At 37.0% G+C, this 24609-nt stretch overlaps 2 protein-coding genes across 2 annotated transcripts in view; both read left to right on the top strand.

Annotated features, from left to right (window-relative positions):
• The window catches only part of SHOC1 (shortage in chiasmata 1), an 88103-nt gene that overhangs the window by 21559 nt on the left and 41935 nt on the right, over positions 1 to 24609 (top strand). Inside the window, exons 5-14 of the mRNA XM_036856427.1 lie at positions 601 to 766; positions 970 to 1081; positions 2010 to 2160; positions 3117 to 3218; positions 4303 to 4411; positions 12308 to 12402; positions 13508 to 13750; positions 19668 to 20081; positions 23040 to 23159; positions 24138 to 24314. Coding sequence (XP_036712322.1) covers positions 601 to 766; positions 970 to 1081; positions 2010 to 2160; positions 3117 to 3218; positions 4303 to 4411; positions 12308 to 12402; positions 13508 to 13750; positions 19668 to 20081; positions 23040 to 23159; positions 24138 to 24314 — 1689 coding nt within the window. The remainder of the gene's footprint in view (positions 1 to 600; positions 767 to 969; positions 1082 to 2009; positions 2161 to 3116; positions 3219 to 4302; positions 4412 to 12307; positions 12403 to 13507; positions 13751 to 19667; positions 20082 to 23039; positions 23160 to 24137; positions 24315 to 24609) is intronic.
• On the top strand, positions 7961 to 9617 carry LOC118897327 (heterogeneous nuclear ribonucleoprotein K-like). Its single transcript, XM_036856431.1, is given in 2 exon segments — positions 7961 to 8128; positions 8131 to 9617. Coding segments are annotated over 2 exon segments (1389 nt in total). The 5' UTR covers positions 7961 to 8076; the 3' UTR covers positions 9468 to 9617.

Here is a 24609-nt window from a genome sequence, read left to right as displayed (position 1 = left end):
AAGTCAAATGCTTTTATTTCTTTGCAATCTTGCTGAGGCTAGCCCTGGCTATTTTGAGGCATAAGACCACAAGATATTTTCCTCCATTGATTACATTAATTTTGTTGGAAAAAAATATGAGCCTTTACAACTCTTTCAGGACATTTGGTTACTACTCAGTGTACTAAATAATGTTAAATTTTATTGAGTTTCTGCCTATGTACCAGTACTATGCTACATGATTTATTTGCACAGTACAATGAAGAACTAAAGAATTTAAAATTTGTTTGACTATTATGTATAAAATAAGCTACAACAATATATTGTACAACACAGGGAATATAGCCAATATTTTATAATAACTATAAATAGAGTATAACCTTTAAAAATTATGAATCACTATATTGTGCACCTGTAACTTATATAATATTGTACATCATCTATACTTTAAATAAATAAATAAATAAATACATAAATACATAAATAAATAAATAAATAAATTTTAAAAATGTGTTTGAAAACCCCCGACTGTATCAATGGCTGACTACAGTAACTATCTAGATCCTTTTGTATAACTTTTAGATTTCTTCTTCTTCCTTTATATTTCTTATTTATTTTCAGATTTTTATATTGATGATGAAGAAATAATTTCTGTAAATGATTTGATGGCCTATAGAAGTCAGCTACCAACTTCGCAAACTCTGTTGAGTAGGCTAAAACTGTTTTTGGGAAAGGATCCCCTGTTAGATTTCAAAGGACAGATCTTCACAGAAGCTAATTTTTTCAGGTACTTAATTGCCCAGTGTTATGAATATTTTTAAGAGAAGAAAATATTCTTTGTATGCTCACAAGTCTAGATGTTATCAATCATAGTATTTTATCATTGTTTACTTCAACTCTAATTTTAATCACTATGTATTTTGATTAACTACATTTGGTATGTACCTTGCTTTTAGTAAACACTAATATAATGTTTTATTTTTTGTTAAGGGAGTGTTTCTCTTTTCAAGGAGATATGAAAGGTTTTGTGGAAGATTTTTACATGGATAAAGAGAACTTTTGTCAGGAGAAGCTAGAAGATACAGTAGGTTTAAATGAAGCTGTAATATTTGCTTTCAGTAATTTTTAAATAAAAGTTAGTAAATCACACTTTTACAAGATGTAGTAATATACATTGGCCATCTACTATTGTCAAGTTAAAAAGACTTGATAACGGATTGAACGTGTATCAGTTAAGGAGTCAAATTTACTTCAGAGACAGTGGTCTAAACCTTGGCTACACATTGGAAGTACCTGATAAATTTTAATAAAATTCTGAAGTCTGGATCCTACTCAGATATATTCTGATTTAATTGGTCTGGTGTGCAGCCCAGGTATAGGGAATTTTTTAATAATTTTAATCAATATACCTGGTATAGGACATTAAGTGGTCATATATATATTGGTCTTAAGGCGTTTAAAGGTTTTTTTTTTAACTAAAAACTTTAACACACATGGTAAAAATATTAATTCACCTATTAGCCCCTTTTCTCCAGTCCCCCTCTTCCTCCCCTGTTAATTCTGAGAGTTATGCACATATAGTCTCACTTGTTGAAGAATCCAGTTCTGTAGGAATGAAAGAGAAATAAATTCTATGGAATGCAGTAAAGATCCATTCCATTCCATCTGCTCTTTTTACTTCTCTCCATTCACCAGCTCTCATTTGCTGCAGTGATTGTTTTTAATTTAGAATTTTGAAAATTTGTTATTAACATAAAAGAAGATACTTCTGCATCTAGGGATATTGTATGTCACTAATGTAATCAGTGGCCATGAAGGATATTACTCAGAGAGAACATTGCTTGTAATATATTTTTTTGGCTGCTACACTTACTTTGTAAATAAAATGTATGCAGAGCATTAAAATTTTTGAGTGTGGGTTTAGTCTAAAATTTGGTACACCAATTAAGCAAATGTATCTATTTATGAACTCAGAAATATTTATTTGGAAAACCTCACTAAAAACTAGTTTTACCTATATGTTATTTCAGCCATCAATTTTGCCTGAGTGTGAATTCTTAATATCTACAAGCCTCAAACAAGAAGTTGATATTCCATCACTCTCAGAACTGAAGGAGTCATTAAACTTAATGCCAGAAATAATAAATTATGTAGATGAAAATGAAAAGCTTTTCAAAAGAGGTGAGAGTTAATTTTTAAATCTATTACTTGTTAGAAGTACTTACTAATGTTTGTTATAAAAATTCTTGTTCATTAAACTTTTTTCTGAACCTTCAGATTTTTGAAGTGTCCTGTAAGTTTACACAACGAAATCTCAAAATTATTATTGATAAGACACTTTTCTCATTGTCTCCTCTTTATACACTTGCAAGCTTAAAATGTCTCTGAAATTAATCTAACCATTTCAAGATAATTATAAAAATAGAGCTAAAACACATATGACTGTATTAATTTTTTTGAGTTATTTTCTTATACATAGTGACAAAGCACTAACAACTTCTATGCTGACTTTAGAAGCTCAGAGTAAGGTTATGATTCATGGAATCAGATGACTGGGAGAGTCATAACCTAGAATTTAGATGGTTTCTTCCCAGTTAGACTAGTAAATATTGTTGAAGTCTTTTAATATAATTTAAGCCCAAATATTTAACTGTCCTCTCATACATTCCAGTTGAAATAATCGAAGATAAATAATATTAGGGAGAAGTGAAGGGGGATTTGTGATATCCATTGACAATAGGGATGCTTGCCATCAACAGAATTGAAGGAATTCTTGCAGACAAGACTAAATCAAGGGGATTACTGATGAGCCTACAAGTCAAGCAAGGTAATGAAAAGCCAACCTAAGTAAATAGATCAAATTTATACCAGAACTTGGAAATCTAGCAGAGCTCAAAACTGCAGGTGGCCCATGGGCTTTTTAGAAGGACACAGATCTATGCATGGTAATGGAAAAGGACAGGTGAATTTACTGAATGACTGTGGTGCTACGCTCCCAGCCTTCACTTGGCCCTGATGGTGTACTAAATGACTCCTCAGAATCATTGCCACTGAAGAATGAACAAGATTACAGAAAAACTAGTATCATAGTACTTTTGCTGGTAGTAGACTTTCTCCTTTTTTTTTTTTTTTTCCAGATCTTACTATCAAGCGTGGAATTCACATTGAGGATATAAAATGCAGCTCCACAGAAATTTTGGCCATTCAAAGTCAATGTGAACCAGAGTACAAGGAACCAGGTAGAAATTTTGAATAAATCATGGAGCTTATCAGGGGATACCTATATATGATGTAAAAGTACAATACATTCACATATAAAGTCTACTATGAGACAGTTTTCATGTTTAAAATTTGATTATTGCAAGCCAAGTTGTTCTTTTCTCTTATCTATCCCTTTACATTTGTTACTATCATTAACATCCTTCTAGCATCAAAAGAGGAGAGTTACAAAGATTGAGGAAGAGGAATAGAGGAAATAGCATTAATATTAAAAATAGAAATCTTGTAATTTTATAGCTCAGTTAAAAAGAACTTTATATTTTACCTCAGTATTAGCAATCTTGCTGACCCTTGTTATACTTTTGTAAATTTAACTTTTTAATCCCCAAAGCAATCCCATCATTATTGTTACTATCACTATCCTACCAAATTTGGAATCTCAAAATCATCTCTTGTTCCAGTGTAATGCCAGATTGTATTGCTCCCTAACTATGTTGATGATGCTGTTATTTAGTTACATTTATATCTGATCATATTAATCATCTATTTGGTAGTATACTGCTTTATTTATGAAAGTGACAGAAACACACTGACTACTTATGATAAATGAGGATTAGTTTTTCAAGCCCACCCTATAAAAGATATAACTCTGTGCTAGGCCACCTAGACTCCATACTTTTTAAGGTGAAAAATTACTGTCTATTAATACTATTTGTTTAACATCACCAGTATTTAGTATGGAGATAAAAATAGTACTACCTCTTAAGTACTGACAACGTAAGTTGTCAGAATTGAAAACATTATTACACATAAAGTCTTAGAATTTATCTTATATAGTAAACAATAAAGTTTAGTTGCCAACGTATTTTTTAAAAATCACTAGTATCATAGTTGAGACACCATGTGGTATATGTGTAATCCTTTATATGGATGGAAATTTAAAACTGTTATTTTGTATTTCAAATAACCCAAATTTCTTTTGATTGAAAATTTCTGTTGTAACACAATGATCAAACATAATAGTTGCTTACAAAAAGTTATGAATTATACATAATTTTATTCAATGTTTATGTAACATGATTTTTTAAATTTTATATATTCTAGTAGAGTTAGAAATGCCATTAACTCATCTACACCTAACAAACCAACATTATTCAGTGAATTCATTATGTGCAGAACTTCAGAAATTTCCATCTTCTCCTGCTTGTAAAATGTAAGTAAAGATTAAATCTAGAACTCAAATTGCAATTCAGAAGAAGCAATCTTTAATTAAATCTCTCCATATAAAGTCAATTTCCCAGATAGCTCTGTGAAAAAAATGTAAGAGATTAAATGGTGTTCATAGTAAGCAACTGAAGTGAATATATGAATATATATGTACATAATTGTTTTTATATGCATAGAATATCTTTAGAAGGGCACACAAAAATCAGGTACTGTTGGTTGAGCCCAGAAGGGAACTGGGTAACCTGGCAATATAGGAGCTAGTAAGTGATTTTGAATGTGAATATATTACCATTAAATATAAACAACTTGAAAATTTTAATTTTAAATTTAAAATTTAAACAATCTGCTTAGAACATTGCCAGTGGATGCTTACCAATGACACTGCCTCTGTTGTCACTCATTACCATGAAATACAGTGTAGCGGTATATTGGTTTGTTAGGGCTGCCATAACAAATACCATAGACTGGCTGGCTTAAACAACAGAAATTTATTTCTTCACAGTCTAGACGCTAGAAGTCCAAGATCAAGATATCAGCAGGATTGGATTCTTTCTGAGGCCTTTCTCCTTGGCTTGTAGATAGCTGTCTTCTCCCTTTGTCTTCATGTGGTCTTTCCTCTATGCATGTCTATGTCCTAATCTCCTCTTCTTAAAAGGATACCAGTTATTTGGATTAGAGCCCACCCTAATCACCCCATTTTAACTTAATTACCTCTTTAAAGGCCCTAGCTCCAAATACAGTCATTCTAAGGTACAGAGAGTTAGGTCTTCAACATATGAATTTTGAGGGGGACAAATTCAGCCCATAATAAGTAGTTAAGAGTCCTGAACTAGAGCCAGATTGCCTGGCTGTATCATTTACTAGCTCTGTGATCTTAATTGCCCTGTGCCTCAGTTTCCTTATCTGTAATATGGGGATAATAACTGTACATACCTCATAGGGTTGTTTTGGGGTCTTCCAAAAGATTTGTCATACCTCTCTGACCAGGAAGAGCCAAGGATAACAGAGCAGTGTGTTCAGTGGTTGAACAATAGATTTGGCTATCAATTTACTTCCCTAGGAGTACCAGAGATCACATCCCCTCTCTAACAGAGGACATCCACTGACCTTCTTTACCTGTGTCAATGTGGTATTGGTGTTGGGGAAACCAGATATGTAGAACCAGATACTGAGCCACAAATATGTTCAGTACAGCCCAGGATGGTCTGTAATCTTCTCAGAGTTTATACTGCAGGGTTGGATCATTGTATTCTAGTTTGAGCCAAAATTGCATAGCTTAATAGCCCAGCATCTTTGTCCTCTGAGTCTGAGATAGCTTTGATTGCTATCTTATACCATACAGCATACCTGTAATTTAATGTTTTTTATGTTAGATTAGTCTGCCATCCTGGAATAAAGTCACCTCATTCCCCTACTTCTTATGCTAGTTACACAACTAAGAACATAACCAGTACAACCCCCTTCTTCCCCACTGTAATCCTGGAACTTCATATGTCCTAAAATAACACAGTTTAAGGAAAATTACAGGAACGTCTCCAAGTCTCTAATAAATTATTCCCAGAGTGGACACTGTGTGCTGGGTTTTGAGTTCTTAGCTGTGATCGGCTGATCTGCCAGAGGAGAATGCTCTTGGATTACTGGAAGCAACTGGAGCGTCTCACCACTAGCTGCTCAGGCTTCTATTAATGGTCTGAGGAAGGTGTCACAGCATAAGGTGGAGGAGCCTGACATTGAGGGCCCCAATTATCTTCATCTTCTGGCAAAGAGGTATTTCCTTTGGGGGGTAAATTTGTGCTATACAGAACTCTACCATGAACTAGAACTGCCCATATCAGATATGAACTCTAAAAAAATAGCATGGGATGAGTACAGAAACTACCTACAATTGGTTTAAATATTTTTAATCCCTTTGTTAAGGTGCAAGATGTTTATTTGCAGGACCTATACTTCTTTTTTTGTGTGCTCTTTTACTCTTTTATTTACTCCATATACCCTAATCCATCTGTTAAGGCAGATTGGCAGTTAGAAACAAAAACTAGCTGAAATTAGTATAATCTTGAATTTCAATCTGATACTGAAAGTATTTACTTAAACTGCAGTAAACTCTTTAATCACACAAGTTATATACCTACTTATTGTTATAATTCAAATATCTAATGAGAATTTATGAAACTTGTCTTATCTGTGTATGATGATTTGCCAAAGTTAGAACAAAAAGACTTTTTTTTTTGGTGTTTTAAATAGCAATGTTATTTTATTTTATTTTATTTTTTAACATCTTTATTGAAGTATAATTGCTTTACAATGGTGTGTTAGTTTCTGCTTTATAACAAAGTGAATCCGCTATACATATACATACATCCCCACATCTCTTCCCTCTTGCTTCTTCCTCCCTCCCACCCTCCTTATCCCATCCCTCTAAGTGGTCACAAATCACTGAGCTGATCTCCCTGTGCTATGCGGCTGCTTCCCACTAGCTATCGGTTTTACATTTGGTAGTGTATATATGTACATGTGTGGAGAAAAGGGAACCCTCTTGCACTGTTGGTGGGAATATAAATTGATACAGCCACTATGGAGAACAGTATGGAGGTTCCTTAAAAAACTAAAAATAGAACGACCATATGACCCAGCAATCCCACTACTGGGCATATACCCTGAGAAAACCATAATTCAAAAAGAGTCATGTCTATTTACAATAGCCAGGACATGGAAGCAACCTAAGTGTCCATCAACAGATGAATGGATAAAGAAGATGTGGCACATATATACAATGGAATATTACTCAGCCATAAAAAGAAACGAAATTGAGTTATTTGTAGTGAGGTGGATGGACCTAGAGTCTGTCATACAGAGTGAAGTAAGTCAGAAAGAGAAAAACAAATACCATATGCTAACACATATATATGGAATCTAAAAAAAAAAAATAGTCATGAAGAACCTAGGGGCAAGATGGGAATAAAGACACAGACCTACTAGAGAATGGACTTGAGGATATGGGGAGTGGGAAGGGTAAGCTGGGACAAAGTGAGAGAGTGGCATGGACATACATACACTACCAAACGTAAAATAGATAGCTAGTGGGAAGCAGCCACATAGCACAGGGAGATCAGCTGGGTGCTTTGTGACCACCTAGAGGGGTGGGATAGGGAGGGAGGGAGGGAGGGATATGGGGATATATGTATATGTATAACTGATTCACTTTGTTATAAAGCAGAAACTAACACATCATTGTAAAGCAATCATACTCCAATAAAGATGTTTAAAAAAAAAAAAAAGAGTCATGTACCACAATGTTCATTGCATCTCTATTTACAATAGCCAGGACATGGAAGCAACCTAAGTGTCCATTGACAGATGAATGGATAAAGAAGATGTGGCATATATATATATACAATGGAATATTACTCAGCCGTAAAAAGAAACGAACAAAAAGACTTAACGCTCGTTCAAAGCGTTACGCTCGTTAAAAGCCTATGCTCGTTCTCTGTCTAGGTGTGACCGGCTGAGGCAGCGCGGCAGCATAGGGACGGTAGCCTTGCCTGGCTACTGCAGCACTAGGGTGTCAGTTGGTCCAGCCCAGAACACTTCAGTTCTGCCCTGCAAGTATATATTTAATAACTGATTGGTGTGTCCCTATAATACAAGAAAATGGAAACTGAACAGCCAGAGGAAACCTTTCCCAACACCGGAACCAATGGCGAATTGGTAAACGCCCTGCTGAAGATATGGAAGCTGAACAAGCTTTTAAAAGATCTAGAAACACTGATGAGATGGTTGAATTACGCATTCTGCTTCAGAGCAAGAATCTTGGGGAAGTGATTGGAAAAGGAGGCAAGAATATTAAGGCTCTCTGTACAGACTACAATGCCAGTGTTTCAGTCCCAGACAGCAGTGGCCCCGAGCGCACACTGAGTATCAGTGCTGATATTGAAACAATTGGAGAAATTCTGAAGAAAATCATCCCTACCTTGGAAGAGGGCCTGCAGTTGCCATCACCCTCTGCAACCAGCCAGCTCCCTCTCGAATCTGATGCTGTGGAATGCTTAAATTACCAACACTATAAAGGAAGCGACTTTGACTGCGAATTGAGACTGTTGATCCATCAGAGTCTGGCTGGAGGAATTATTGGGGTCAAAGGTGCTAAAATCAAAGAACTTCGAGAGAACACTCAGACAACAATCAAACTTTTCCAGGAATGTTGTCCTCATTCCACTGACAGATTCATTCTTATTGGAGGAAAACCTGATAGGGTTGTAGAGTGCATAAAGATCATCCTTGATCTTATATCAGAGTCTCCCATCAAAGGACGTGCTCAGCCTTATGATCCCAATTTTTATGATGAAACCTATGATTATGGTGGTTTTACAATGATGTTTGATGACCGCCGTGGACGTCCTGTGGGATTTCCCATGTGGGGAAGAGGTGGTTTTGACAGAATGCCTCCTGGTCGGGGTGGGCGTCCCATGCCTCCATCCAGAAGAGATTATGATGATATGAGCCCTCGTCGAGGACCTCCTCCACCTCCTCCTGGACGAGGGGGCTGGGGTGGTGGCAGAGCTCGGAATCTTCTTCTTCCTCCGCCACCACCACCTAGAGGAGGAGATCTAATGGCCTATGACAGAAGAGGAAAACCTGGAGACCGTTATGATGGCATGGCTGGTTTCAGTGCTGATGAAACCTGGGACTCTGCAATAGATACATGGAGCCCATCAGAGTGGCAGATGGCTTATGAACCACAGGGTGGCTCTGGATATGATTATTCCTATGCAGGGGGTCGTGGTTCATAGGGTGATCTTGGTGGACCTGTTATTACTACACACGTAACTATTCCCAAAGATCTGGCTGGATCTATTATTGGCAAAGGTAGTCAGCGGATTAAACAAACCCGTCATGAGTCAGGAGCTTCGATCAAAATTGATGAGCCTTTAGAAGGGTCTGAAGATCAGATCATTACCATTACAGGAACATGGGACCAGATACAGAATGCACAGTATTTGCTGCAGAACAGTGTGAAGCAGTATTCTGGAAAGTTTTTCTAAGACTAGTGAAGAACTGAAGGAGTCCTTTGTCTTTTTCTTTTATCTGCTTCTATTTAAAAAGCCAACATTCCTCTGCTTCATAGGTGTTCTGCATTTGAGGTGTAGTGAAATCTTTGCTGTTCACCAGATGTAATGTTTCAGTTCCTTACAAACGGGTGGAGGGTGGAGGAGGGTGTGCAGAAACACTGAAATTTTGAAACAGCAGCAGAGTGAGTGAATTTTAATTTTTGTTCATTGGTGGTGGTTTAAAAAAAAATCCGGGGCTTCCCCGGTGGTGCAGTGGTTGGGAGTCCGCCTGCCAATGCAGGGGACACGGGTTCAAGCCCTGGTCTGGGAAGATCCCACATGCCGCGGAGCAGCTGGGCCCATGAGCCACGATTACTGAGCCTGTGCGTCTGGAGCCTGTGCTCCGCAGCAAGAGAGGCCGCGATAGTGAGAGGCCCGCGCACCGCGATGAAGAGTGGCCCCCGCTTGCCACAACTGGAGAAAGCCCTCGCACAGGAACTAAGACCCAACACAGCCATAAATAAAAATAAATTAATTAATTTAAAAAAAAGAAAAATGGAATAATATTAAAAAAAAAAATCCCCCCATGTAATTATTGTGAACACTTTGCTTTGTGGTCTCTGTAACATTTGGGGGGTGGGACAGGGAGGAAAAGTAGCAATAGTCCATATGTCCCTGGCATCTAGTCAGAGCAGTGTGCAGAATGTAATGCTCTTTTGTAAGAAACGTTTTACGATTTTTAAAATAAATTTAGTGAACCTAAAAAATAAATAAATAAATAAATAAATTAGCCGAAGGTTCCAGGGCCATTTGAAACAACTTAAAGGAATTTTCTCATCACTGGCGAAAAGTAAATTGTTTCCATTGGTTCATGACTATAAAAACTTAAAAATCCCTATTTAAGAAATAGATTTACACCTCAACTGTGAAACTAAAAACAAAGAGAAAAAGTGTTTAAAAGAAAAACAGAAAGGAAAAATAATATGTAATGTTATTATACTCTTAACTTGCTTTTATGGCCCTAATTACTTTTATTTCAGAACACAACATTTTGGCTGGAGGTAGGCCCAGTTAACAAATATTCTGAGTTCCTGCTACATGTAAAACTCTATGCTAGATTTTATGGTGCTAAAAAGAAAAGTCTGTATGGCGTTGCATCTTTATTTCCGCACTGATTACTGAATCGTGAATATATTTTTATACCTGACCAAAGAAGATATCAAATTCAGACATATCTTCAGAAAGCTCCATTAAGAATGAGAATAGGGACTTCTCTGGCAGTCCAGTGGGTAAGACTCCACGCTTCCACTGCAGGGGGCACGGGTTCAATCCCTGGTTGGGGAGCTAAGATAGCTGCATGCTGTGCAGTGCAGCCAAAAAAATAAAAATAAAAGGAATGAGAATATTTGTCTGTATTATTGTTTTCTGCTGAACATGGCTTGCCTAAATATTTTCTCTTCCTTTCACTTTAAAATAATCGCCTACAATATGAGGTGTCTGGTTGTCAAAGAGACCTTGGTAAGGTTGAAGAATTGTCTAGATTCTCAAATATTGCCACCACATGCGAGATTTTTTGATTATGTGGGTAAACTGGATGGTTTAGACGTAAGACCTAGTTGTCTGCTACTACTCAGAACTGTCAATTTAACTAGCAATACCTACAATTAGCATGCTCATATATGCTCCATATGAACAGAGAAACAAAATACGATCAATTCTCACTTAGGAGGGAGTGGGAGGTTTGGGGCATAGATTAAAGGGTTTGTGAATTAATGGTCTCTTCCCTACCAAGGCTAATAACTTCATACCTACTAATAAGCTGTACTTACTGATTTACACTGCTTGTCATACATACTTCCTTCTCTCCTCAGCACCCAAAACACACAAACAGACACACATCGCTCACTCACACACAAGACTGAAGGACTTGAACTAAACTTTAGGGCCTGTCACTTCCTGAGAAGGTAGAGCAGACAGAACTTTTTCATAGTTCTGATCCTCAGCCAGTAGTAGCTCCAGAAGTTCTGTTTAGAATGGACTTGGTGGGGACAGCAGTTTTATAAAAATTTGTGTTGAAGCTACCATTTTGTACGGTAAGCAAGGTAATTTTATGTAAAACGCATTTTTATTTTGGGTGGCTTATAGTGTTGGTGCTAGCAGGGTTTATGGAAGGAAATGCTAAAACCCTCCCAAGTCAGCCCCCTCTGGCTCCAGGTTCCACTGAAGGAAATGGAAGGAAGTAGAAGTAAGTTATAGGAAAGCAGGAGCAGTTAGGGAGCTGACAAACTGACAAACCTTCCTAGGGTAGGAGGAAGTAAGCACTTGAAATTTGGTCTATGGAACTCTCTACTTCAGTTTACACATTTATAAAATAGAGTTCATTTTTTTAAAATAAACTTATTTATTTTATTTATTTTATTTTTGGCTGCATTGGGTCTTTGTTGCTGCACGTGGGCTTTCTCTAGTTGCGATGAGCGGGGGCTAGTCTTCGTTGCGGTGCGCGGGCTTCTCATTGCGGTGGTTCTCTTGTTGCGGAGCACAGCCTCTAGGCGCGCAGGCTTCAGTAGTTGTGGCACGCGGGCTCAGTAGTTGTGGCACATGGGCTTAGTTGCTCCGCGGCATGTGGGGTCTTCCCGGACCAGGGCTGGAACCCATGTCCCCTGCATTGGCAGGCGGATTCTTAACCACTGTGCCACTAGGGAAGCCCTAAAATAGAGTTCATTTTTGACATGCTTTTGAGTGTAGAAAATACTTAGAAAAATACTTTTCTTGAAATTTTATTATGCAAAAAGATAATATAATTAATAAATTAAACTTTAACTCTTCTTTTTCAGTACTTTGCTTATTGCTGAAGAATCAGCTAACAAATACTGTATGGTGTGGCAATCAGAAAGCTGCAGAAGCTCTTTGAATCCATTTTTGTTTAGAGGTAAAGATTAATTGATTTTGAATGCTAAATAGAAAGTATAGATAAAAGGTACAATCAGTAGAAATGTATTGTCAGTATTATTATTATTATTATTGAAAACACTGTCATTATAAAAAGCACCATTCCAAAATTAGGATTTCAAAATTTATAATTCTAATTTTGGGTTGAGGCTTGTAGTGCAGTTAATAATATTAAGTAGTTGTGCTACTTCAGTTCCTCCATACAATATTCTGTGTCCCTACTTAGGCTAAAAAGTAATGAAGCGGAAAGTTCTGTGTCACAGTATTTAAAATGATAGTCATCATAAAAATCTGATAAAATATATCATCTTGTTTAGGCTCATTATAATGAATTGGAATTTCTGATTTAATAAATCTTACGTTAACTCTTCAAAATATTGTCGAGGGCTTCCCTGGTGGCGCAGTGGTTAAGAATCTGCCTGCCAATGCAGGGGACACGGGTTCGAGCCCTGGTCTGGGAAGATCCCACATGCCACGGAGCAACTAAGCCCGTGCACCACAACTACTGAGCCTGCGCTCTACAGCCCGAGAGCCACAACTACTGAGCCCGCGTGCCACAACTACTGAAGCTTGTATGCCTAGAGCCTGTGCTCCGCAAGGAGAAGCCACCGCAATGAGAAGCCTGCACACTGCAACGAAGAGTAGCCCCACTCGCCACAACTAGAGAAAGACCGTGCTTAGCAATGAAGACCCAACGCAGCAAAAAATAAATAAAATAGAATAAATAAATTTATTAAAAAAAAATATTGTCGAATGTATTAATTTAGTAATTACTAAAATGGTCAAACAAAATAATAGTTCCATCTCCTACTAAATAGTAGAATAATTTTAACTTCATGATATTTCCGTAAGTTGAAATAAACCTTTATGTGACTTCTATTGCTATAATATTTTGGACTTTTACAAATATTAGCATCTTGAAGATGAAATACTAGACATAACTTTATTTTACTTTTTTTCTAATTTGTAAAAATCTGTTTTGTAAGAAATTTCCAGTGTGGTTCTGTTTATTGCGTTTTTTAATCTTTTTTGCTCTGTGGACTGTTTCTCACTATTTGTTCTTTGGTTTGTTGTGGTTTTTTAAGTGCCAAGAACTGAAGAGCCCAACAGTCTATATTCAGTTGCAGATTTTAAAAAGATATTTTCTATTGAAGAAGAAAGCCTTGTGGTTAATCCTGAAAACGCAGAGTGGTGGAAACAAGCAGGACTAAATCTGATAATGACAGAAACTTTGGAACATCTAAGTACATATCTGCATCATAATAATCTATCTTCTGATGATAGTAAACTGGAGACATTTTTGCCTACCAATGTGCTTCAATTAGAATGTAAGTATGTAATAGTAAATATCACTTGTGTAAACATTTTCAGAATGAGATGTTAGATACTGGCTTTCCACTAGGTTATTGGGAAAATAAAACTAAATTCCAACATTCAATATAGCTCTGGCTCCACCAGAATTTAAAACTTTGACCTTCACTAAGCCTCATTTTCTTCCTTGAAAAAATGAGGAAGTTTGACTAGCTAATCATTAAATCTCTTTCTGTCCTAAAATTCTATAGTCTCAGCTTTAAATGTCTAGCCATTTTCAATTAGTGTCTTTGTTTTCTTTTATAAATGATTAATTTCTAGCCCATTTTCTGTTTACATCAGCCTAGATACAAACCAGCACTGTTATTTTTCAACCTGACAGCTGAGCTTTAAGTGTTCAATAATATCTAGTAATCTCTCTTCAACAATAGAAAATCTTCCTTTGTTACCAAAAAGTTTACTCATTAAGGGTGTTTTACTTGTATAATTTAAGAAGTCAAAAATGTCTTTTGAGTTAATTTTTTTTCTTCTTCTAGGAACTTTATGTTCTCCCAAGTTCTCTGAGCATTTTTTTTTTTTTTTTTTTTTTTTTTTTTAAATCTCACGAGTAGCTTATAAACTAACTTGGCTGAAACTCGCAAATGTTGAGAATCTTTTTTTTTTTTTTTATAAAGCCTTTTAAATTTTATTTATTTATTTATTTACGGCTGTGTTGGGTCTTCGCTTCCGCGCGAGGGCCCTCTCCAGCTGTGGCAAGCGGGGGCCACTCCTCATCATCGCGGTGCGCGGGCCTCTCACTATCGCGGCCTCTCTTGCTGCGGAGCACAGGCTCCAGACGCGCAGGCTCAGCAATTGTGGCGCACGGGCCCAGTCGCTCCGCGGCATGCGGGATCCTCCCAGACCAGGGCTCGAACCCGTGTCCCCTGCATCGGCAGGCAGACTCCCAACCACTGCGCCACCAGGGAAGCCCCTCTGAGCATATTTATGATTATTACCTTGAACTCTTCATTGGGTAGATTGCTTATCTTCACTTCACTTAGTTCTTCTTCTGGGGTTTTATCTTGTTCCTTCATTTGGAGCATAGTCCTCTGTCCCCTCATTTTACCTGATTCACAGTTTTTATTTCTATGTGCGTGGTAGGTTGGGTATGTTTCCCAGTCTTGTAGAAGTGGTCTTTTGTAGGAGATGTCGTATGCGTCCCAGCAGCACACTCCCCACTGGCCACCAGAGCTATATGCACTAGGGGTGCCTCTTATGTGGGCTGTCTACGCACTTCTGTTGAGGCAGACTGACTAATGTGAGTGGTCTGATAGGCGTGGCTGGCCCCTTGTTCAGTTGGTTGCCAAGCCCTGCCCTTGTGTGGAGGCTGTGGGCCACTAGTGGGCGGGGCTGAGTCACAAGGTGGCTGGAGCTCTGGGGGCCCCTGGGGTTACTGTTGGCCCACTCATGGGCAAAGCCAGGTCCCAGGATGGCTGGTTATAGACCTGTGGGTCACAGATCTAGAGTCAGCCTGCTGGTAGGCGGGGTTGGCTTTTGACCTGGCTAGCTGTGGGACCTTGGGTGTCCTGAAGCTGGTGTCGGCCAGCTGGTGGGTGGGGTCAGACCCTGAGGTGCCTGGCTGAGGGGCCAAGGTGTCCCAGAGCTGACATTAGCCTACTGGGGGGTGGCAGTGGGGCTCAGGGGATGCAGGGCTAGTGCCCACCCACTGGTGGGTGGAGACAGGTGCTGGGGTTCTCTGGCTGCAGGGTCCTGGGGTGTCGTAGCTGGTATTGGCCTGCTGGTGGGCAGGGCTGAGGCCTAGGAGATTCTGGGGCTGTTGTCCAGCCGCTGGTGGGCAGGAATGGGTCCTGAGCCTTCTGGTGGGCAGGGCCAGGTCCCAGGGTGGCTAGGGGTTCAGGGGTGCCTGCTGGTGGGTGGGGCTGGTGGGTGGGGCACGCAGCTAGCTGGTTGACCTGAGGCATCCCAGTACTAGTCCACAGGCTGATGGGTGGGGCCAGTCCCAGTGCTAATAAGCTAGAGGGAGGATTCCAAAATGGCACTTGCCATCACCAGAATCTTCATGGCAGAATGAGCTCCCAAAAAATGGCTACTGCCAACTTCTATGTCCCCGGAGTGAGCTCCAATTGCCGCCAGCCTTTTTGGAATCTCTCCAAGATCAGCTGGTGGGTCTGATCCAGGCTCCTTTCAAAGTACTGCTTCTGCCCTGGGTCTCAGGGTGAGTGAGATTTTGTGTGCCTCCTTTGAGAGTGGAGACTGTTTCCTACGGCTCTCCTGCTCTCCCAAAAGTAAGCCCTGTGGTCTTCAAAGTCAAATGTTCTGGGGGCTCGTCCTCCTGGTGCATGACCCCAGCCGTGGAAGCCTATGTGGGGCTCGGACCCCTTACTCTTTGGAGAGAACCTCTGCAATTAACCTCTGTAATTATCCTCCCATTTGTGGGTCACCCACCCGGTGGGGGGGTATGGGTGTCTACTGTACTCTGTCTCCACCCCTCCTCTCTGTCTCATTGTGGTTTCTTCTTTATATCTTCAGTTGTAGAAGATCTTTTTCTTCTAGTCTTCAGGTCTTTCTCATCAATAGTTGCCCTGCAAATAGTTGTACTAATTTTGGTGTGCCCATGGGAGGAGGTGAGCTCAGGGTGTTCCTGCTCCACCATCTTGGCCACTCCCCCTCCTCTTTTGAGTTATTTGGGTTGCTATGTATGCCATTATAGTAAATGGAACATACTTAGACTCAATTATACCTTTTTGAAATATGTATTGTTTTAAATACATATTGTTTTAAAATCAGTTTGTGCAATAGTTAATAAATTTAGCTTTTAAAGGAGCTGGGGAAGTTTACTTTTTGTTTATTACAGAGTAAATAAATATATTTAAAAGTGAATTTTAGGGACTTTCCTGGTGGTGCAGTGGTTAAGACTCCCGCTGCCAATGCAGGGGACATGGGTTCGAGCCCTGGTCTGGGAAGATCCCACATGCCGCAGAGCATCTAAGCCCATGCACCACAACTACTGAGTCTGCATGCCACAACTACTGAAGCCCACGTGCCTAGAGCCCGTGCTTCACGAGAGAAGCCACCACAATGAGAAGCTCGTGCACCACAACAAAGAGTAGCCCCCACTCGCCGCAAGTAGAGAAAGCCTGCGCACAGCAACAAAGACCCAACACAGCCAAAAATAAATAAATAAATAAATAAATAAAATTTTTTTAAGTGAATTTTAGACATTATTGTGTACGTTGGAAGACTGCTCTAAGGAGATAGGAATTGGGGTGAGAATTGTTATCAAGGGATGTTTCAAAGACAGAAGACAGAGGGCTTTGGATGTGGTAGAAAAGAGGGTAGATAAACAGACTAGGTCAAGCATATGCACACCAGTCTATCCTAAGACCCAGATGGTTACCCATAGTAGAAGAAGAATTTTAAAAGAGATGAGGTCAGATTGTGAGACAAAGAAAAGAGAGAAGATGATTTTATGGGGTCTTCCAATATCCATAATAATGTATTAAATCTATAAAACTATGTATAATCTTTATTATGATATGTAACTATATTGAGGTTACAATGAAACATATAACTCATCCTGTTATCTAGTAGAATTATGAATCCTGAAGTTTCATTCTGAAGTTTAAAAAGCAATAACTTTATCAGGAGCCCATGGCCACGTTGTCAGGATAGGGGTGGTTAAAGAGAGTAGTAGAGGAAAATAATCAGAAAAGTGAAATTGTAAACAGTTCCTATTTACCTACTAAACACTCCAGAATATCTCTAGAAAATATCTCAGAGGTTGCCAATTGGTAGCACTCAGATCCTGTTCAGCCCATGTACTGTTGACCCATATGGTATTTTAATTAGTTACCAGCATTTAAAATTTGGAGGGTTGTACGAAAGTGATCTGTATTTTGAAATTGTCTTTAAAATTCCAAAAATCAGACTCAGATTCTCACATGGCAACAACTGGTTAGGGCTGGTAGTAGCTCACCATTGAGACAGACCATGCACCCTCCAGTTCACCGTAGTTCCCAGCACTCACAAATTGAGGCCAGGTGTTGGTTGGTATTTAGCATTACTCTTGCACTTTTGTCTTATATTTATAATAGTTAAGAGAAAAGTAAAATGTTTCCGATACCAGTATCTGTAATAAAAGCAAAAGCAAAAAAATTTATAGACCACATTTTGGAGGAAAAAACCAAAATCTATCTTCCCAAAGATTATGATTTAAGCACTGGCCCTATACTTCACTCATTTACATTATTTAGCTGGCCTATAAGGCACTTATGTTTTTTTCAAATAAACTTTGAGGTATAATTTACATATAATAAAATGCACTTGTTCTAACTGTACAGTTTAATGAATTTTGACACATGTATTTTTATACCATGAAACTATCACCACCATTAAGATATAAAATATTTCTATCACCAGGAAGTTCCCTTGTGCTCCATTGCATTCTATAGTGATTCTCCTTCTATCCCACCCTTCTCCCCTACCAACCTTCACCCCTGACTTCAAGTAACCACTGGTCTACTTTCTGTCACTATATATTAGTTTCCCTTGTTCTGGAATTTCATTTATGGAATCATACAGTATGAACTCTTTCGTGTCTGACTTCTACTCAGAATAACATTTTTGAGATTCACTCATGATGTTGTGTGTATCTCTAGTTCATTTCTTTTTTATTACTGAGGAATTTTTCATTATATGGATGTACCAAGGTTTGTTTATCAACTCTCCTGGATTTTTTTCTAGTTTTTTACTGTAATGAGTAAAACTGCTATGAATATTCTTGTAGAGGTCTTTTTGTGGACATTTGTTGTCATTTCTCTTCAGTGAATATCTAGGAGTATAACTGTTAGGTTTTATGGTAGGTGTTTGTTTAACTCTTTAAGAAACTACTTTTTTCCGAAGTGGTTGCTCTGTTTTACATTTACACCAGCAATGTGTGAGGGTTTCAGTTACTCTATATCCTTGCCAACTCTTGGCATTGAAAATCTTAAATTTTAGCCCTTCTGATGGGTATGTTGTGGTATCTCATTGTGGTTTTAATTTGTATTTTCCTGATAATTAATGATGATGACCATCTTTTTACAAGCTCATTGGCTCTATTTATACCTTCTTTTAAAAAATATTTAATAGCTTTATGGACATGTAATTCACATACTGTATAATTCACCCATTAAAAGTATATACCTCTCTGTGAATACACTAAAAACCATTGAATTACCATTCAAAGTTAGTATATTCACAGAGAGGTATAATCATCACCACAATCAATTTTAGGAGATTTTAATCCTCCCCCAAAAGGAATCTTGTACCCATTAGCAGTCACTCCCATTCTCTGTCTTTATAGATTTGTCTCTTCTGTATGTGCCATAGAAATGGAATCATACAATATGTGGTCTTTCGTGACTGCTTTCATTTAGCATGTTTTCAAGATTCATCCATATTGCAGCACGTGCATATCTTATATGAAGTATTGATCAAATATTTTGTCAAATTTTTAATTGACTTTCTTTTAAAATATTAAGTTATAACAGTTCTTTATATATTTTGGATACAGTCTTTTTTAAAGTATATGTATTACAAGTATTTTCTTCTGGTCTGTGGCTTGCTTTGTATGTAAGTTTTTGACCCTTAGAAAAACTGTAGGTATGATAGCTCCAAGGCTATGACTTGTTGTTAAACTATTGACAATAGTCTGGAATTCTTTCTTTGCTCAGTAACCTTAGCTCCAGTAGTAGGAAAAAGAGGTGCTGAATTTTTATCCTTTAAAAAATTATTTTATTCAGACCAAAAATTGATTTTAAAAGCAGTAAACAAAGTACTCGTAAGGATCAAATTATATTAATAAGAACCCAGAACTAAAGGTTATCTTAATACCCTAGAAGAACATTCATTTAGGCATGAAAGTCATTGGATATTTTCATTTTCTGTTTTCAGCATGGCTAGAACATAAAAGTTGTTCCTCACCTATTAAACTTATTGAGATATCTACAAATGATCATTTATCACCTTCACAAAAGACTCCACCTCTGGCAAAAGAAGTAACAGACTCGTGTTTTTCTGATGAATATGTCGCTGTTGAAAGACCACGAAAAGAAGAAAAACCAAAGAATGACCTAGAACTAGGTTATAGAATAATCCGAACTAAAGAAAATAAAGATTACTTGGAACTTGACAGCACAGTACCATCTACTGAATCATCTTCCTCTTCCAAAATTGAAGAAGCATCTTTTAAACGTGGTAAAAAACAGGAGAATAATTTGGACCTTTTGAATGACTTTATTATGCTGCGAAATAAGTATAAGACTTGCACCTCAAAGACTGAAGTCACAGACAGTGATGGAAAAGATGGTGAGTAATTTAGTAATATTTTGGTGTAGGTATGATAGCTTCAAGGACTAAATGTATAATTTATTATAGAAGGTAAAGAAATAAAGCTCTTCAGATAAAACACATTATTCTTCAAAGTCAAAGAAAATGTCATTGATTCATGACACATTATATATGGAGATAGATATGGGATATACAGATGTAGATATGTATTTTCCAAAAAATTTTAAAGTGCATTTGAACTTTTAAGAAAAAACTTTTAAGTTTACTATTTGTAAAAACTCACTTTCTACAACTTGGTCATACAGATTCATAACATTTCTAACTTTTGCTGATCATTCTGCCATTCTTTTTTCTCTTTTAGCTCACAGTTCTACCTCCATATTTTAACTTGTATTTTAATGTGTACTTAAGAACCTTTTGCCTGTTTGATTGCCTATTACTCTTTTTAACTTTATCAAAGAGTTTCTGTTTGAGTTGTAACTGTTTTACATTCATCGCTTATAAACATATCAAAGTAGTATAATGCGTCATATCATTTCACTTCTGGTAAAAAAAAAATTCTAGAATTCTAGCATTCTAGAATGTGTTTGACACAGATTACCCAAATGAAATAAGTACAAAAATATTTATTTGTGAGAGTTAGAGTATACTTAGGTCTTACTGTCCTATGTATTGATACTGTTAATGTACACAAGGTCTTGCCCCTGAATAAGCTGTAAAATAAGACAAGAAGTAAAATATATACCAAAAATTAGTTTGAGAGTCCAATGAGCTTGCTAACTAAACACCAGAATTGGGCAGAGTACCTACCCAGACCCAGACTATGCTGGACTGGGCCAGGATTCCCCATGGTTGGGGAGTTGCTTGGGAAAATGTCATGACATAGAAAAGCAGAAAAGAATGCTTGTTCTTTGTGTGCAGCATGATATGACAGCCTTTTATAGATCTATATAAAGTTATATTACTTTGTCAATCAGTGCATTTTCACAATGAAAAATTCAACAAAAATTCAGAAAAGTATTTAAAGATCTCAGAATTTTGTGACCCTTTATGTTTATATATATTTGTCATAAAGTTTCTTTTCATGTAATTGTTTGACCACATTATAACTTACCTTGCTAGGTGACAATTCTATATGTAACAGATCTTTCTAACCAATTTGCACCATAATTCAGAGCATAATTTCTACATGAAAGAATGAGCAAAATATAAAGAATTATCTTATGAATGTGATGCATAAATAGGAATTTTTTAAAGATTTGTTGTTTTCAGGTTTGTGAATGTTTTCAGATTCTATTCATATTTGAGGCCAGAAAACAAAAAAAAAAGGAAACCAATCCAAAATTAGCTCTGACATCCTTTTCTGGTTGTCATACTTGTGATGATGTCTTGTAACAAGGTATATTGGCAACAGAAAATGAGAGAAAGCAACAAGAAAGGAGAAAAAGATAAAAAGAATATTTTCTTATTTTAAAAGTTAGCCATTAATTAAACAATTAAAGGAATACTGATGTTAGGTGGGAATGCTCTGTACTCCTGATATTTCCTCTATTAGTATTATGTTCCTGGCCTCTTTGCCCTTTAATGTGTTCTCCCCAGAGGAACTGGAATTAATTATCTGTATTGCAAATTTGAAAAAGAATAAATTGGGCATAAGCTTGCAGGAATGAGCTGCCTCACAAGTAACAGGCATTCTCCTCTGCTTCTCTATGTCATGAATCTTTCCCAAGCAGTTCCCCAACAGTGCAGAATCCTGGCCCAGTCCAGTATAGTCTGGGGCAGGGTAGGTAACTCTAATTCTGTTGCTTAATTAACAAGCTCTTTTGACTCTCAAACTAAGCTCCTTTCTCCAACTTAGTTTTTATTAGTAACAGAGGTAATATTTTGATATATATTTTACTTCTTGTCTTATTTTATAGTTGATACAGGGGTGAGAAAGAATGCTACAACTTATTAGGCCCCCTCAAAAACTCCAATAATTTGTAGTATTTAATCATAGCTATTTAAATTATTTATAGTTAATAAAAAATATACTTGAAAATAATAAAAAGCTAGTTTAGGATATTTCACTCTTTTTTTTTCACTGTGTATTTAAAGCTCATATATTCAAACGTTTCAAGATGGCAATGTTTTTCTAAAATTATCTTGTAATCATATTATTAATGGACAACATTGCAATCTAGTTAACATAACTCTAATCATAAATAAATTACATATATATATATTTTTTAATCCTCTACAATACTTACAAACGAAGGAAGAAAACTACAGTTATTGAACATTGTGTACCAGGCACTAAATCACATATCAGAGATAAACATGATAACGTTGCTGACCTTGAGAAGCTTACAGTGTAATAGAGTGGACCAGACATGCAGATAATTTCCATACAACATTGTCAGTGCCAGGAGACTATGCCGAGTGCTGAGGAAACAAAAAGGAGAGGCACTTTGCTGGCCTGGAAGTAGAGTGGGCAGTTATATAAGGCTTCCTGTAGAAAATGCCTGAGAGCTAAAGGGTAAGTAGTAAGAAATGACCTTATTAAGAAAGGATGGAGACAGGTAGGGTTTGGGGCATGGGAGAGAATTAGTAACAGAGGAAGGGTCTGTGGACAGTCACAGAGAAATGAAGTAGAACAGTATGTGGCTTTTAGGTGTCAGGAATCATCCTTGGTGTTTATAACACCTTATAACAATATTCGAAGTAGGTATATTAATCAATATTTTACATATGAGGAAACTGAGGCTAGTGTCAGAACTGGGATTGAAACACTGATCTGATGCCAAAGTTCCTTCCTTTATTACCATTCAGCTTCCTATCCAGCACAATAAGTCCATTGACCTGAATAGTTGATCAATTTAATACTGATGCATTTCAGAGAATTTTAACAATTATGATCATATTACAAGAGAGCATTTTAATCAACATTAAGTTTCCCTGAACAATGCAAATTAATATTTTTATTAGAACTTCAAGACAAAGAAGAACGTTCTTTAACTCTTCAAGAAGAAAATCCTATTGTTTGTACTAATAAAACAGTAGAGAAAGCAAATCAGGAAAGGAGAGCAGATAATGTCATTGAAATTCAAGCATCAGGTATGCATTATGCTTTTTAAATGCATTCAAATTAAGTAAATTTGAAAGCCCTTTCCTGGGTATCTAGGACACACCTTATTTTCCATGTAATTTTCTTCACTTGTTTCAGATATTTCTTCATTCCAGTCCTACTTTCAGGTTATTTCCAAACCTGGAGTGCCTTATTCACTGCCTCTGCCCCTCCCTCCCCATCGCCCTATTCCAGTCCACTAAGTGTTATTTCTTCCTTCATTTAAACTGCTGCTTCTCTACATGCATCAGAGAACTGCAAACTGCAACTCCTCACTCAGACTTTTCTTCCCAGTCTGGAAAAATGAACTGTTGATGGTTGCTCTCTCTGTTCTCTTACCCACCATCAAGGTGGTGTAAATAAGTTATTATTGATTCCTATACCAATTAAAATTATTTGTTCTGCTGTAAAGAAAAATATTCTTTACATTGACCCCTAAAGAACAGCCTGCTTAAGAACATCATGCTCACTATTAAAATCGATAAGGAAATATGACACTAGTTCTTGAATATCATTTCATTCTTTTGGCTAAATTTCATTTATGACCTTTAGATGACAATGCAGATCTTTAAATATTGATATTCTAGTGAAAACTAAAAACAATTTGTCATTGTTATAAATGTGTTCATCTTAAGGTTGTAAGCTAATAGTGGAGGGAAAAGAAAAAAATTATGTGATTCTCTTCCTTATAGTTGCCCTGCCAAATTAGTCACTGAATAAATCCTTTCTAATAAACAAGATAGCCATAAAATTATATTAATTCTACAGAGGGTTTTTTTGTTTTGTTTTTACTAGTTTATTTAGAATAAATATCCTAAAATAAGCCTGTATAGAATCTCATGATTTTTAACTCAGAAAAGAATTTGGATTGAGTTCAGGTTTCCATGAAGTAACATGTATGATTGATTTGTCAAAAAGAACATACCATCCTTATAAAAACACTGCCTTTAATGCTTTTATTTTTGCAGATAGCCAGTGCCAAGCATACTGTCTCCTAGAAGCAGCAGCTTCTCCTATCTTAAAAAAACTTGTATGCCTCTGTACTCTTCCTGCTGCTACCTGGAAATTTGACACTGTCATTTTTGACCAAACAAGGTTCCTCTTAAAAGAACAAGAAAAAGTAATAAGTGATGCCATTCACCAAGGTGAGTACAAATAAAAGTCACATTATTTTAAAGGATATAAATTTATGGATTATTAGAAAATGCAGAAATTAGTCATAGATGGAGGCATAACTGTATTTCAGCATATGCCACCCACAGACCAATGCTGGAATATCAGCTAAGCAAGGATAAAAAGGTAAGAAATACAAGTGTCGCCTGCTTTTCATGTTTGCTTTATGTCACTTTGATTTTATGAAGACCTACATTAATATCTGTTTTCACTAACTGAAAGAAATCAAAGAGGATTTTCGTTTTTATGAAAAAAGGTATTTGCTTC

The sequence above is a fragment of the Balaenoptera musculus genome, chromosome 6 (genome assembly GCF_009873245.2).
Source record: "Balaenoptera musculus isolate JJ_BM4_2016_0621 chromosome 6, mBalMus1.pri.v3, whole genome shotgun sequence".
In the NCBI taxonomy this organism is placed as follows: Eukaryota; Metazoa; Chordata; class Mammalia; order Artiodactyla; family Balaenopteridae; genus Balaenoptera; species Balaenoptera musculus.
Note: the sequence above shows the minus strand (reverse complement) of the source record. Positions and strands in the feature narration are given on the sequence as shown.